Below are 16,806 nucleotides of genomic sequence, written 5' to 3' on the forward strand. Positions count from 1 at the left end.
GTTCTAAATTTCTCCCAGTCCCCAGGTTCGCTGCTATTTCTGGCCAATTTGTATGCCACTTCCTTGGCTTTAATACTATCCCTGATTTCCCTAGATAGCCACGGTTGAGCCACCTTCCCCTTTTTATTTTTACGCCAGACAGGAATGTACAATTGTTGTACTTCATCCATGCGGTCTCTAAATGTCTGCCATTGCCCATCCACAGTCAACCCCCTAAGTATCATTCGCCAATCTATCCTAGCCAATTCACGCCTCATACCTTCAAAGTTACCCTTCTTTAAGTTCTGGACCATGGTCTCTGAAATTACTGTTTCATTCTCCATCCTAATGCAGAATTCCACCATATTATGGTCACTCTTCCCCAAGGGGCCTCGCACAATGAGATTGCTAATTAATCCTCTCTCATTACACAACACCCAGTCTAAGATGGCCTCCCCCCTAGTTGGTTCCTCAACATATTGGTCTAGAAAACCATCCCTTATGCACTCCAGGAAATCCTCCTCCACCGTATTGCTTCCAGTTTGGCTAGCCCAATCTATGTGCATATTAAAGTCACCCATTATAACTGCTACACCTTTATTGCATGCACCCCTAATTTCCTGTTTGATGCCCTCCCCAACATCCCTACTACTGTTTGGAGGTCTGTACACAACTCCTACTAACGTTTTTTGCCCTTTGGTGTTCTGCAGCTCTACCCATATAGATTCCACATCATCCAAGCTAATGTCTTTCCTAACTATTGCATTAATCTCCTCTTTAACCAGCAATGCTACCCCACCTCCTTTTCCTTTTATTCTATCCTTCCTGAATGTTGAATACCCCTGAATGTTGAGTTCCCAGCCCTGATCATCCTGGAGCCACGTCTCCGTAATCCCAATCACATCATATTTGTTAACATCTATTTGCACAATTAATTCATCCACCTTATTGCGGATACTCCTTGCATTAAGACACAAAGCCTTCAGGCTTGTTTTATTAACACCCTTTGTCCTTTTAGAATTTTGCTGTACAGTGGCCCTTTTTGTTCTTTGCCTTGGGTTTCTCTGCCCTACACTTTTCCTCATCTCCTTTCTGTCTTTTGCTTTTGGCTCCTTTTTGTTTCCCTCTGTCTCCCTGCATTGGTTCCCATCCCCCTGCCATATTAGTTTAAATCCTCCCCAACAGCACTAGCAAACACTCCCCCTAGGACATTGGTTCCAGTCCTGCCCAGGTGCAGACCGTCCGGTTTGTACTGGTCCCACCTCCCCCAGAACCGGTCCCAATGCCCCAGGAATTTGAATCCCTCCCTGCTGCACCACTGCTCAAGCCACGTATTCATCTGCGCTATCCTGCGATTCCTACTCTGACTATCACGTGGCACTGGTAGCAATCCCGAGATTACTACTTTTGAGGTCCTACTTTTTAATTTAGCTCCTAGCTCCTTAAATTCGTTTCGTAGGACCTCATCCCTTTTTTTGCCTATGTCGTTGGTACCAATGTGCACCACGACAACTGGCTGTTCTCCCTCCCATTTCAGAATGTCCTGCACCCGCTCCGAGACATCCTTGACCCTTGCACCAGGGAGGCAACATACCATCCTGGAGTCTCGGTTGCGGCCGCAGAAACGCCTATCTATTCCCCTCACAATTGAATCCCCTATCACTATCGCTCTCCCACTCTTTTTCTTGCCCTCCTGTGCAGCAGAGCCAGCCACGGTGCCATGAACTTGGCTGCTGCTGCCCTCCCCTGATGAGTCATTCCCCTCAACAGTACCCAAAGCGGTGTATCTGTTTTGCAGGGGGATGACCGCAGGGGACCCCTGCACTACCTTCCTTGCTCTACTCTTCCTGTTGGTCTTCCATTCCCTATCTGGCTGTGGACCCTTTCCCTGCGGTAAGACCAACTCACTACACGTGATACTCACGTCATTCTCAGCATCGTGGATGCTCCAGAGTGAATCCACCCTCAGCTCCAATTCCGCAACGCGGACCGTCAGGAGCTGGAGGCGGATACACTTCTCACACACGTAGTCGTCAGGGACACCGGAAGCGTCCCTGAGTTCCCACATGGTACAGGAGGAGCATAACACCCGACCGAGCTCTCCTGCCATGACTTAACCCTTAGATACACTTAAACTGGTAATAACAATGTTAAAAGTTACTGACCAATATAAGAAGAAAAAGAAAAACTACTCACCAATCACCAGCCAATCACTTACCCCCTAGGCTGTGACGTCACCTTTGTTTTTTTGCCTTCTCCCTGTAGCTGCACCGGTACGCCTCTCGCCGACCCCGGACTCGCGCTGCTCCGAGCTCCCGCCTCCTCGACTGACTGCTCGACTCCCGCTGGCCTTTATAGGCCTCTCGCCGACCCCGGACTCGCGCTGCTCCGAGCTCCCGCCTCCTCGACTGACTGCTCGACTCCCGCTGGCCTTTATAGGCCTCTCGCCGACCCCGGACTCGCGCTGCTCCGAGCTCCCGCCTCCTCGACTGACTGCTCGACTCCCGCTGGCCTTTATAGGCCTCTCGCCGACCCTGGACTCGCGCTGCTCCGAGCTCCCGCCTCCTCGACTGACTGCTCGACTCCCGCTGGCCTTTATAGGCCTCTCGCCGACCCCGGACTCGCGCTGCTCCGAGCTCCCGCCTCCTCTGTAGAGTGCGGGGAGGGGGAAAGAGAGGCTTTTATCCAGCAACAACTTCTGGAGGGCCACTTGTCCATAAAGACAGTAACGGAGAAAGAGGTGGAACAGGACTTTCAACGCAGCGTGCAGATAGAAATCAACTTTTCCCAGACTGCCCACCTCTGTCTCACCCACTGCCGGCAGACAAGCACAGGTACGGTTACATTGTGACAGAAGCCAACAGTTGAGTGCCTCTCTAACTCTCTTTCCTCCTTCAAGATGCTCCTTAAAACCTACCTCTTTAACCAAGCTCTTGGTCACCTGCCCTAATTTCTCCTCATGCGGTTCAGGATAGAGGAAAGGAGACTGCCCCCTGGTTGTTGACCCTCCGCCAAGGGAAACAGGTCCTTCCTATCAACACTGCATTGAGGACATCTATGAGTAGACTTACTTGAACGTATTTGATAGCACTACCATAATTTGTAACATTTCACCTAGAGTTACTACTGAAAGTTTTAGCATTGGACCCGATTTATATATGTTTTAAATAACTATAGAAGGTAGAACACTTGTTTTTACAGATTCATTTATTTTTAAATTGAACAATATCGTTCTTACAGCGGCAGCAGTACTGCAACAACTAATTAGTGATTTCCCCTCACCCCAAGTCCCTTATAACGTGCACGCCGATTGCACTCATGGAAAATAAATCTCTTTCGGTTACAAAGTGCATATTACACAGACAGAATAGCTCTGCGTCAGAAAGGCTAAATATCATACGGAAAAATCAATGTTCAAAATGACAACCCATCAATATTAAAAGAACCAAAAAACACTCTTCAAGGGAAAAAAAAAAGGATTTTGTTCGAAAGCAAATTAAACAGAAATCAAACATAATTTGTTCAGTTATTCTCAATCCCAGAAGTCCTAAACGAAAAGAGAGGAAACTTTTCAAAACATACAATCCAGTCCTTTTTAGCTCCTCGATAGGCACACTTTATCCATGGCTTCAAGGATACTGTAAAAAGAGATAAGATGGTCAGTTATTCAAATAGTTTTATATGCACACACTTTGAAATACAAAGTATTGACGGATGATCAAGTAGAAGATACCAAGAGCTATATCTACTGTCACTGAACCGGATTTAAAATACTGCTGAACATTACAGGGGGATGGGTCTTTAAAAATACATTAAAAAGGTACTGCAATTGCTCACATGATGCCTCTCTTCTCTTGCATGCAAAGAAGTTGGTGCTGGGAGTCATCAGGATTAAAAATTTATCTCCACCCCTCTCCATTTTATTTGTTAATGCATTGTGCAATGTATATTATGAGAGAGAGAGAGCGCGTGCATGAGTAACGGAGAGAATATTTCCATTTTACTTATTGGTTACAAAAGTGTTTTCCAAACACTTCAAGAAATCAGTTGCAGTTTTGCCATTACTCAACTAATATATTCTGTTAAAAATCAAAATAACACAAACATTACCTGTTTATTGAGAAACCTTCTTCACAAAGATTGACTAAAGCATAAAGTTGTCTCAGTGCATATTCGTACTAAAGGAAAAAAACAGCAGCATTAATAAAATAGGTATTAGCAGTTCTTTGCGACTATCTGTATCAGGAATTAAATTAGAACAACGTTTCACTGCAAGGAATTTATGGATTTAATGTCTAATTTTAAAACATGATTATAAATAATTTACAAGTCCTCTCCCTGAACAGGAACTTTTCACAACAAATCTAGAAATCTATCATGATTGAGGTTCTTTGTTTATAGTGTGCTCTTAACAACATTAGACTTCAAAGTGATTAGGAAGTCATGTAGCTCGTCCTGTGACAGTTGGAACTGGTGCTCTCCACTCTCTCTCTTGTGACAGTTGGAACTGGTGCTCTCCACTCTCCCGTCCTGTGACAGTTGGAACTGGTGCTCTCCACCCTCCCGTCCTGTGACAGTGGGAACTGGTGCTCTCCACTCTCCCGTCCTGTGACAGTTGGAACTGGTGCTCTCCACCCTCCCGTCCTGTGACAGTTGGAACTGGTGCTCTCCACCCTCCCGTCCTGTGACAGTGGGAACTGGTGCTCTCCACTCTCCCGTCCTGTGACAGTTGGAACTGGTGCTCTCCACTCTCCCGTCCTGTGACAGTTGGAACTGGTGCTCTCCACCCTCCCGTCCTGTGACAGTTGGAACTGGTGCTCTCCACCCTCCCGTCCTGTGACAGTGGGAACTGGTGCTCTCCACTCTCCCGTCCTGTGACAGTGGGAACTGGTGCTCTCCACCCTCCCGTCCTGTGACAGTGGGAACTGGTGCTCTCCACTCTCCCGTCCTGTGACAGTTGGAACTGGTGCTCTCCACCCTCCCGTCCTGTGACAGTTGGAACTGGTGCTCTCCACCCTCCCGTCCTGTGACAGTTGGAACTGGTGCTCTCCACTCTCCCGTCCTGTGACAGTTGGAACTGGTGCTCTCCACTCTCCCGTCCTGTGACAGTTGGAACTGGTGCTCTCCACTCTCCCATCCTGTGACAGTTGGAACTGGTGCTCTCCACTCTCCCGTCCTGTGACAGTTGGAACTGGTGCTCTCCACTCTCCCGTCCTGTGACAGTTGGAACTGGTGCTCTCCACTCTCCCGTCCTGTGACAGTTGGAACTGGTGCTCTCCACTCTCCCGTCCTGTGACAGTTGGAGCTGGTGCTCTCCACTCTCCCGTCCTGTGACAGTTGGAACTGGTGCTCTCCACTCTCCCGTTGGTGTAGGAGGGAGGGCTTTAGTTTCCTGAACAATTGGGACCGCTTCTGGGGTAGGTGGGATCTGTACAAGTCGGACAGGTTACACCTCAACAGAGACGGGACCAATGTTCTTGGGGGTGGTTTTGATAGTACGGTTGGGAGCGCTTTAAACTAGCTTGGCAGGGGGATGGGAACTCAGGAGAGGGCTCTGAGCTAGTTAGGGTGGGTGAGAGGTCAGATGAACAGAACCCCAAGAAAGAATGCAAAAGGCAGGAGGCAACAGAGCAGAGTAGCACTGGGGTAAGTGTAAACCACAAGGTGATAGGAAGGGACATTATGTATGAATATAAAGGGGCTGCAGGAGGCGTCAAAACTAAAAATCATGGTTTAAAAACTAGTATTAAAACACTCTACCTAAACGCACGCAGCATTCGAAACAAAGTAAATGAGTTGACGGCACAAATCATTACAGATGGGTATGATTTGGTGGCCATTACTGAAACGTGGTTGCAGGGTGGCCAAGACTGGGACTTAAACATACAGGGGTATCTAACGATTCGGAAAGATAGACAAGAGGCGAAGGGAGGTGGGGTAGCTCTGTTAATAAAGGATGATATCAGGGCAGTTGTGAGAGACGATATTGGCTCTAATGAACAAAATGTTGAATCATTGTGGACGGAGATTAGAGATAGTAAGGGGAAAAAGTCACTGGTGGGCGTAGTTTATAGGCCCCCAAATAATAACTTCACAGTGGGGCGGACAATAATCAGGGGAATAATGGAGACATGTGAAAAAGGAACGGCAGTAATCATGGGGGATTTTAACCTACATATCGATTGGTCAAATCAAATCGCACGGGGTAGCCTGGAGGAGGAATTCATAGAATGCATACGGGATTGTTTCTTAGAACAGTATGTTACGGAACTTACAAGGGAGTAAGCTATCTCAGATCTGGTCCTGTGTAATGAGACAGGAATAATAAACAATCTCCAAGTAAAAGATCCTCTCTGAATGAGTGATCACAGTATGGTTGAATTTGTAATACAGATTGAGGGTGAGGAAATAGTGTCTCAAACTAGCGTACTATGCTTAAACAAAGGGGACTACAGTGGGATGAGGGCAGAATTGGCTAAAATAGACTGGGAACACAGACTAAGCGGTGGCACAATTGAGGACTTTTAAGGAGCTCTTTCATAGTGCTCAACAAAAATATATTCCAGTGAAAAAGGGTGGTAAGAGAAGGGATAACCAGCCGTGGATAACCAAGGAAATAAAGGAGAGTATCAAATTAAAAACCATGCGTATAAAGTGGCCAAGGTTAGTGGGAAACTAGAAGATTGGGAAAATTTTAAATGACAGCAAAGAATGACTAGGAAAGCATTAAAGAAAGGAAAGATAGATTACGAAAGTAAACTTGCGCAAAACATAAAAACAGATAGTAAAAGCTTTTACAGATATATAAAACGGAAAAGAGTGACTAAAGTAAATATTGGTCCCTTAGAAGATGAGAAGGGGGATTTAATAATGGGAAATGTGGAAATGGCTGAGACTTTAAACAATTATTTTGCTTCGGTCTTCACAGTGGAAGACACAAAAACCATGCCAAAAATTGCTGGTCACGGGAATGTGGGAAGGGAGGACCTTAAGACAATCACTATCACTAGGGGTTAGTGCTGGACATGCTAATGGGACTCAAGGTAGACAAGTCCCCTGGTCCTGATGAAATGCATCCCAGGGCATTAAAAGAGATGGCGGAAGTTATAGCAGATGCATTCGTTATAATCTACCAAAATTCTCTGGACTCTGGGGAGGTACCAGCGGATTGGAAAGCAGCTAATGTAACGCCTCTGTTTAAAAAAGGGGGCAGACAAAAGACAGGCCGGTTAGTTTAACATCTGTAGTGGGGAAAATGCTTGAAGCTATCATTAAGGAAGAAAAAGCGGGACATCTAGATAGGAATAGTGCAATCAAGCAGACGCAACATGGATTCATGAAGTGGAAATCATGTGTAACTAATTGACTGGAATTCTTTGAGGATATAACGAGCATGGTGGATAGAGTTGTACCGATGGATGTGGTGTATTTAGATTTCCAAAAAGCATTCGATAAGGTGCCAACACAAAAGGTTACTGCAGAAGATAAAGGTACGCAGAGTCAGAGGAAATGTATTAGCATGGTTAGAGAATTGGCTGGCTAACAGAAAGCAGAGAGTCGGGATAAATGGGTCCTTTTCGGGTTGGAAATCGGTGGTTAGTGGTGTGCCACAGGGATCGGTGCTGGGACCACAACTGTTTACAATATACATAGATGACGTGGAAGAGGGGACAGAGTGTAGTGTAACAAAATTTGCAGATGACACAAAGATTAGTGGGAAAGCGGGTTGTGTAGAGGACACAGAGAGGCTGCAAAGAGATTTAGATAGGTTAAGCGAATGGGCTAAGGTTTGGCAGATGGAATACAATGTCGGAAAATGTGAGGTCATCCACCTTGGAAAAAAAAACAGTAAAAGGGAATATTATTTGAATGGGGAGAAATTACAACATGCTGCAGTGCAGGGGGACCTGGGGGTTGTTGTGCATGAAACTCTTTTGAGTTTACCTGCAAAAACATAAACATTAAAACCATGCCACCCGACCTGGGTGACACAGCAGACATTTTCAAGGCCCCTTTTTTTTTTTAATTTTTTTTTTTTTGGTTTTTTTGGGGCGCTAAAATCAAATTTTTCCAGTGCCCCCTATAAAAGGGGAGGGGGACACTAAAAGCACCGGCAATGAAAACAAATTAAACTTTAAAACGTAAAATCAAATTAAAATTTGGTTGCCGGGCGTGATGATGCACTCCAGTCCCTCCGGTGCCCACCTCTCGCGGAAGGCCGCGAGCGTACCGGTGGACACCGCGTGCTCCATCTCCAAGGACACCCTGGACCGGATGTAAGAGCGGAAGAGAGGCAGGCAGTCAGGTTGAACGACCCCCTCGACCGCCCGCTGCCTGGACCGGCTGATGGCACCCTTGGCCGTGCCCAGGAGCAGTCCTACGAGGAGGCCCTCGGACCTACCCGCTCCCCTCCGCACAGGGTGCCCAAAGATCAGGAGAGTGGGACTGAAGTGCAGCCAGAATTTCAGGAGCAGCCCCTTCAAATAATGGAACAGGGGCTGCAACCTTGTGCACTCAATAAAAACATGGAACACGGACTCCTCCAGACCGCAGAAATTGCAGGCGGCCTGGGAGTCCGTGAACCGGCTTAAAAATTTGTTGCACGGCACTGCTCCGTGCACCACCCTCCAGGCCAAGTCCCCGATGAATAGTGGGAGGACCCCTGCGTAGAGTGCCCTCCATCGGGGACCCCCGCCTCCTCCGGACGGCAAGATGGTACGCCATGGCGTGTCCGGACGGCCGGCGAGGATGGCAAAGTTGAGGGTGTGCAGGAGCAGCCCGTACAGGAAACCCCTCCGCGCGGAACTGAAAGGCATGGAGGGGATTTCCCCGAGGCGGCTCAAGTTGTGAGGCGCCGGCCCCCAAGGGAGGTTCCGGGGTTTGGCGCCAATGAGGAATTCCGTCCGGACGGGGGTCAGTTCGGACGGGATCTCCCCACGTGCTTGAGCCTCCTCGATGCACCTAACGGAGTCAGGGCCCAGAGCTGTTTTTAGCGACTTTGTTGTGCATGAATCCCAAAAAGTTAGTTTGCAGGTGCAGCAGGTAATCAGGAAGGCGAATGGAATGTTGGCTTTCATTGTGAGAGGGATGGAGTACAAAAGCAGGGAGGTCCTACTGCAACTGTACAGGGTATTGGTGAGGCCGCACCTGGAGTACTGCGTGCAGTTTTGGTCACCTTACTTAAGGAAGGATATACTAGCTTTGGAGGGGGTACAGAGATGATTCACTCGGCTGATTCCGGAGATGAGGGGGTTACCATATGATGATAAATTGAGTAGACTGGTTCTTTACTCGTTGGAGTTCAGAAGGATGAGGGGTGATCTTATAGAAACATTTAAAATAATGAAAGGGATAGAGGCAGACAAGATAGAGGCAGAGAGGTTGTTTCCACTGGTCGGGGAGACTAGATAGGGGGCACAGCCTCAAAATACGGGGGAGCCAATTTAAAACAGAGTTGAGAAGGAATTTCTTCTCCTAGAGGGTTGTGAATCTGTGGAATTCTCTGCCCAAGGAAGCAGTTGAGGCTAGCTCATTGAATATATTCAAATCACAGAGAGATAGATTTTTAACCAATAAGGGAATTAAGGGTTATGGGGAGCGGGTGGGTAAGTGGAGCCGAGTCCACGGCCAGATCAGCCATGATCTTGTTGAATGGTGGAGCAGGCTCGAGGGGCTAGATGGCCTACTCCTGTTCCTAATTCTTATGTTCTTATGTTCTTATTAATGTTGGGAAATCCAAAACCAGGGGTCACAGTCTAAGGATAAGGGGTAAGCCATTTAGGACCGAGATGAGGAGAAACTTCTTCACTCAGAGAGTGGCGAACCTGTGGAATTCTCTACTACAGAAAGTTGTTGAGGCCAATTCGCTAATTATATTCAAAAAGGAGTTAAATGCAGTCCTTACTACTAGGGGGATCAAGGGATATGGCGAGAAAGCAGGAATGGGGTACTGAAGTTGCATGTTCAGCCATGAACTCATTGAATGGCAGTGCAGGCTCGAAGGGCCGAATGGCCTACTCCTGCACCTATTTTCTATTTCTTTCTATGTTTCTATGTACACATTGTTCTTTATGGAAAATCAATAAGCAATGGGTGCTACATCAAAAGATCAGTACGTTAGGTTACATATTACACAATTAAGATTTGCATCATTTATTGATGTATTTTTCCTGTTATTTCCTGATTGCAATGACGTGTTGGATTGCAGTTCAAATGGTAGCAGATGCCCTCTAGCACTTCAGCCAAGGTGTTATTTTTTTTGCTGGTAAATCATGCCAGCAAGAGTCAGTAGGCTATTCCACCCAGAGAGGGGTGAGGAGGACCACCACAACTGAACCCAATGTTATCTTAGTCAAACATTCACATACTGCATTTCCAGCAAGGATTATTATACAATTAGCAGCAGTGATCTGTGTGGAGTTGATTAACCTCGAGTTACAGTCGAGTTGCTAAAATATCCTGGCAGTGAGCAACACACATCTAGATTCTTCACACCTGTAAGCTGGGGAAGTGGATGGGAGTTGGGACAGAATATCCTGGCCCATCTGCTTCAGATCTCTTTCCTGAAAATCCTACTGATGGCATGGATGGTAGACAATGACAAGGTTAAACTCTGCTATGGTGTGCCCCGTGATCAAACAGCAAGCCAGCATTCAGTACCCAGGCTCAGACATGGAAGAATTCTTTTTGGTTGAGACGATACCACTAAAAGTGCATAGCACCATGATGGAGACGGGAATCATAATTGAGAAACGTTTCTCCCAGTTTGCGTGCATTTGTTTAAGCTATGCTAAACCCATCCTTCTGTAACAGCTAGAGAGTGGTGTGATCTCTACTTTATAACAAGCCACGAGTAAAGGTCATCTTTTTCTTTTGCTGCCATTCTGCAGAACATCAAGCAAAAAGAAATTCGGGTGGAAACATTTTGTTGGCAACTCCAAATCCAGAACGTGCCCCAGTAAAGCAATACATGATCAAACAAACATGCAGCATTTTTAAATGGACTAATTATACATTTACCAGTGGTGTGTGCCAGTTGAAGCAGCGAGTTTTGAACTGATAGTTTGCAGCTTGATAGCAGGCATGATCACGGATACGATTTCGGGAGTTTTTAATGCGCACTGCATGTTCCTCAGATCCTGTGACAATGGACACAATGGTCCCCATGGTCTCCTGAATTAGGTGCTTCCTCTACAAAGAGCAGATACACTGGTCAGGGAGTATTTGGAAAGCAGTACTCCACAAAGAAACAGCAAAAGGTTTGATTAGATTCACTAAAGATGCATGGGAATTTGCATTAGCTTACTTTCCTGCCAGATATCTACCAAGAGACGTCATTAGAAATTCTACCTCAAAAAATTCACTGCCTAACAAGCATGGGTATTACAATAATTATTTCAAAAAAACAGGAAGGCACTTGTAATGTCACATTTTAGACAAGAGTTCTTGGTTAATATGGTTATAATTCAGGACTTCTCTTCAAATGTAACCCGTCCCACACTAACATATTTGACTCTTAACTGTCCTCCGAGATGGCCTAGCAAGCCACTCAGTTGTATCAAACCACTGCTAAGAATAAAACCAGATGGACTATTCGGCTGCAACCTATGCATTGGACTCTGACAACACCCAGCCCAGACGCACTGTAAAGTTCTCCTCACTAACCTCTGGGGACCAATGCAAAATGTGGGAGAGCTGTCCTACAGACTGCTCAAACAGCCACCTGACAGTCATATGCACAGAATCATACTTATTAGCCAAAGTCCTAGACTCCTCCCATCGCCATTCCTGGGAGTCCTCAACATTGACTCCACATTCTTCCTAGTACTTTCACCCAACAGGTTTTGTAGTATTTCTTTTTATCTTGTTAATCTATTTTGGAGCACACTTCATTAATCAATTATTGTGAAGTTGGCTGCCGCTAGGCTGGCATTTTCATAAGGAGCTCTGGAGCTCTTCAGTACTATCCAGGGGAATCTCCTGCCATCCTTTGCCCTTTCTCTCCCAAATCGCCTTGCTTCCACTGTTCAAAGTTTCCTTGCCTCCATCAGTTGGTGCATTGTAGCCCTAACTACAAGTTAGCTAAAGTGATCTGCTTTAAACCTCCAATACCCATTCCCCACCCTTGTTGTCTGCTTCTTAAATTTGGTTTCCGAATTCCTGAACTTCTCAGGACATTGAGACTATGTTTCTGGATTGGACTCAGCTTCTGCATAAAACTCACCTGTTGTTTCAAAACTTTGCTTCAAAAAATTCTCTTTCCCACTGTGGCTGTTTTTCTGCTGCGCTGGCTGATTCGTTCTACTGGTTTTTCTGCCTTGTCGGTCACTGGCTGGTGGTTTTACATTTTTTCTGCTGCTTCTGATCTACCGTGACCTCCAGCTTCGCATCAACTTCGCCATCATCTTCCTGCACCGCAACCAATTCTCATTACCATGGCACTAAACCCCACCTTTCAATTCTCTAAGCTTCAAATAGCTTCTGGCCTACTCTTGCCTGCCACACCGGTCTCCGAACTTGGACAACGGTTAGTCGCTGCTCCACGCCGACTTCATCCTGCCTATGTCAACTTTTTCCCTCCACGGGATTTTCAACTTTAACTCTGGACTCCCTGCTATGGTCACCAACCTATGTGCTGCTACTACCATCAGGAAATATATATCCCCATCATTGCTACATAACCAGGCCCGTGTAACTTGTGTTTTCCTGTGCCCATTTGTGTATGAATTTTGGCTACCGCTCCGGATCTGAGCTGTTCACTTCTATTTCCACTTCCGCAAATCCCCCTTTTTCTTTTCTCTCTATCTCTCCCTGACCGGTCTTTCCTGACATCATGCCGCCCTTCATCTCTCCCTTCTCGGATACTCTGCTAGCCCAGCAATCTGTGCGGCTCCCGGCCTACGAGCGCGATCAGAGCAGCTGGGGAGCAGAAGGAGCAGGGTGGCGGCATACCACTCCAGGGAGCAGCACGAGCTGGAGTAGGAGAGCAACGGCAGTGAAGAGTGATGTCATCAAGGTCCAGGTCGGTGATTGGAGAGTGGGCAGGTATAGCAGGAGCGGTGAGGTCGAGGCGAAGGAGCGGCGAGAGACTGTAGAAGGATGTGATCGGGGCCCAGAAGAGGCAGCACGGGCCTGCCCACACTGCGATATGTGTGCGCACTAGGTCCGTGCAGCAGAGCTGGTCTCCAGTCGTCTTGGTTAACTGGACCAAGACCTAGCTCTGTCAAGCCACCACACATTAAAAAAATCCATGCCCAGGCATCTTCCACCCTTTAAGATTTAGTTCAGACCTGGAATTTTAAGTCCATCATTGAAACACCTGTGAACTTTTTGACGTGGAAGCAAGTCATCCTCAATTCGAGGGATTGCCTATGATGATGATCACGATGCCCTCCCAAATCCCTACCCCAATGCTTCAATACTCTGACATTCCTACTCTCTTGCCGCCATCCTAAGCTCAACTCCCTCCAAGACAAGTCTACAGCTTCCCTCTGTGCCTCTTTTGGCATCCTCCAAAACGCCCACCCTGGCATTCGTCGCTGTCTCCTCATGAGTAGCAACCCCAACTGTCCCATCCAACTCTCTCACCGACCTTGCCATCCAGCATGTCTGTGGGGGGTTAATCTTGCCAATCACCTCCCTGTCTAACACACCCCTCCAAGCGCTGACCTTGTGGATCAGCCATCACCAACCCTCTCTGCAGCTCCCCCCAGAATGTCCGTTCACTTGCGAACAAGGCCCTTGCCATCCATGAGCCTATTGTGGATGATTGCATCGACATCATGGCCGCGACGACACCTTACCCATAAATGAAGCCTCCCCACGTAGCTATACCTTCCACCACTTGTCCCACTCAGACCGCCTTGGTGGAGGTGATGCTCATCATGGATCTGTCCCCCTATCCCACTGGCACTTTCTCCTCCTTTGAGCAGCTCACCTTGTTCCACCCCTCTCACCTATCATTTAAAATTTTCGTTCTCTACCGACTACCCAAGTATGATAAACATTTCAACACCTCCCTCTGCACCGAGTGACTTCTCAATCTCGGTGATTTCAACCTCTATCTCAATTCATCATGCTCTCTCTCCTCAGAGTTCATTATCCTCCTATCCTGTCTTAGTCTCTCCCATGTAAACTCCCCAACCCATATTCACGGCCACCCCCTTGACCTTGCCATCTCTCTTGGCCTCGCTATTCCCACCGTGTCAATCGAAGAGAAGGCTTTCTCTGACCACTTCCTTGTATTGCTCTCCTTCCCACATCCCCCTTCCCCAACCCAACCAAACTTCCTTCCGTTTCTGTCCCTGGAAAAAAACTCTCTCCCAACTCACTTACTAAATCCCAACTGTCCAGCCGTTGGCCAGCCATTCACCGTGACATTTTTGCAGCTACCGATCTGCTCAACCACACCACCACCTTTGATGCCCCAAGTCCCTATTAAAACCACTCCGGCCCACATTGTTGCTCCCTCTAGTCCAAAGAACGCAGACTTGAACAGATATGGCGGATGACTGGTTTAGCCATTCACCTACCAGATCTGGCTAGTCCACATAAAGCATTATCAGGTCCTACTCTTGTCTGTCAAAACTGCTCACTATTCCAGGATCATTCCACAATGCAAAGATAACCCCCAGCTACTATTTTCTACTGCTAACCATCTTCTTAAACCCCTCTCCCCTGTCTCTTCCACACTCACCAACAAGTGCGAGAAGCTCATGGACTTCTTTGTCGCTAAGATTGACACCATCCGATCAGCTGCCTCTGCCAGTTCCCCTCTTTCTCCAAACCCACCGGGCCCACTTCCACTCAGGTTCCTCCCTGCCCTAACCCTGAACGGGCATTTTTCTCCAGTTTCTCTCCGATCTCCCCTCTTGACCTCTCTACGCTCATCTTGTCCACGAGACCCACTTCGTGCTCCCTCGACCCTATTCCCACTAAACTGCTGAACGTTCAACTTCCTTTTCTGGCTCCCATGTTAGCGGACATTGTTAATGGTTCGCTCACCTCGGGGACTGTCCCCCTCTACTTCAAATCTGTCGTCATCACCCCTCTCCTCAAAAAAACAATCCTTGATCCCTCCGTCCTTGAAAACTACCACCCCTTTTCCAACCTCCCTTTCCTCTCAAAAGACCTTCAACGTGTTGTCGCCTCCCAAATCAATGCCCACCTTTCCCGGAACTCCATGTGTGAATCCCTCCAATCCAGTTTCTACCTCTGCCACAGTACCGAAACAGCTCTCAAATGGCATCCTTTGTAACTGTGACAAAGATAAACTATCCCTCTTCATTCTTCTTGACACGGTTGACCACTCCATCCTCCTCCAACGCCTCTCCACCGCCGTCCAGCTGGGTGGGACTGCACTCGCCTGGTTCCATTCTTAAACATCTAATCGTAGCCAGAAAATCAACTGTAATGTCTTTACTTCCCGCTCCTGCATCGTTACTACTAAGGTCCCCCAAGGAACTATCCTTGGCCCCCTCCGATTTCTCATCTACATGCTGCCCCTTGTGACATCATCTGAAAACACGGCGTCAGTTTTCACATGTATGGTAACGACACCCAGCTAAATTAAAAAATAGGACCTCAAAAGTAATAATCTCAGGATTGCTACCAGTGCCACGTGCTAGTCAGAGTAGGAATCGAAGGATAGCGCAGATGAATACGTGGCTTGAGCAGTGGTGCAGCAGGGAGGGATTCAAATTCGTGGGGCATTGGAACAGGTTCTGGGGGAGGTGGGACCAGTACAAACTGGACGGTCTGCACTTGGGCAGGACCAGAACCAATGTCCGAGGGGGAGTGTTTGCTAGTGCTGTTGGTGAGGAGTTAAACTAATATGGCAGGGGGATGGAACCAATACAGGGAGACAGAGGGGAAACAAAAAGGAGACAAAAACAAAAGACAGAAAAGAGATGAGTAAGAGTGGAGGGCAGAGAAACCAAAGGCAAGAAACAAAAAGGGCCACTGAATATAAAAGGGCTGCAGGAGGGGTCAAAACTAAAAATCATGGTTTAAAAACTAGGATGAAAACACTCTACCTAAATGCACGCAGCATTCGAAATAAAGTAAATGAGTTGACGGCACAAATCATTACAAATGGGTATGATTTGGTGGCCATTACAGAAATATGGTTGCAAGGTGGCCAAGACTGGGAGTTAAACATACAGGGGTATCTGACGATTCAGAAAGATAGGAAAGAAGGGAAAGGAGGTGGGGTAGCTCTGTTAACAAAAGATGATATCAGGACAGTTGTGAGGGATGATATTGGCTCCAATGAACAAAATGTTGAATCATTGTGGGTGGAGATTAAAGATAGTAAGGGGAAAAAGTCACTGGTCGGCGTAGTTTATAGGCCCCCAAATAATAACTTCACGGTGGGGCGGGCAATAATCAAGGGAATAATGGAGGCATGTGAAAAAGGAACGGCAGTAGTCATGGGGGATTTTAACCTACATATCGATTGGTCAAATCAAATCGCACGGGGTAGCCTGGAGGAGTAATTCATAGAATGCATACGGGATTGTTTCTGAGAACAGTATGTAACAGAACCTACAAGGGAGCAAGCCATCTTAGATCTGGTCCTGTGTAATGAGACAGGAAAAATAAACGATCTCCTCGTAAAAGATCCTCTCGGAATGAGTGATCACATTTTGGTTGAATTCATAATACAGATTGAGGATGAGGAAGTTGTGTCAGAAACGAGCGTACTATGCTTAAACAAAGGGGACGACAGTGGGATGAGGGCAGAGTTGGCTAAAGTAGACTGGAAACAAGGACTAAACGGTGACACAATTGAGGAACAGTGGAGGACTTTAAAGGAGCTCTTTCATA

General features: G+C 47.0%; 1 protein-coding gene across 2 annotated transcripts in view; it reads right to left on the minus strand.

The window, feature by feature from the left end:
* Positions 1–3,168: 3,168 nt before the first annotated feature.
* Positions 3,169–16,806, minus strand: part of lgmn (legumain) — a 75,543-nt gene continuing 61,905 nt past the window's right edge. For both annotated transcript variants that reach the window (XM_070879500.1, XM_070879498.1), the window contains 3 exons: positions 10,999–11,169; positions 4,090–4,157; positions 3,169–3,617 (listed from right to left, as the gene is read on the minus strand). In XM_070879500.1, coding sequence (XP_070735601.1) covers positions 3,575–3,617; positions 4,090–4,157; positions 10,999–11,169 — 282 coding nt within the window. In that variant the 3' untranslated portion in view covers positions 3,169–3,574. The remainder of the gene's footprint in view (positions 3,618–4,089; positions 4,158–10,998; positions 11,170–16,806) is intronic.

This window comes from Pristiophorus japonicus, chromosome 4 (assembly GCF_044704955.1).
Source record: "Pristiophorus japonicus isolate sPriJap1 chromosome 4, sPriJap1.hap1, whole genome shotgun sequence".
NCBI classification, from domain to species: domain Eukaryota; kingdom Metazoa; phylum Chordata; class Chondrichthyes; family Pristiophoridae; genus Pristiophorus; species Pristiophorus japonicus.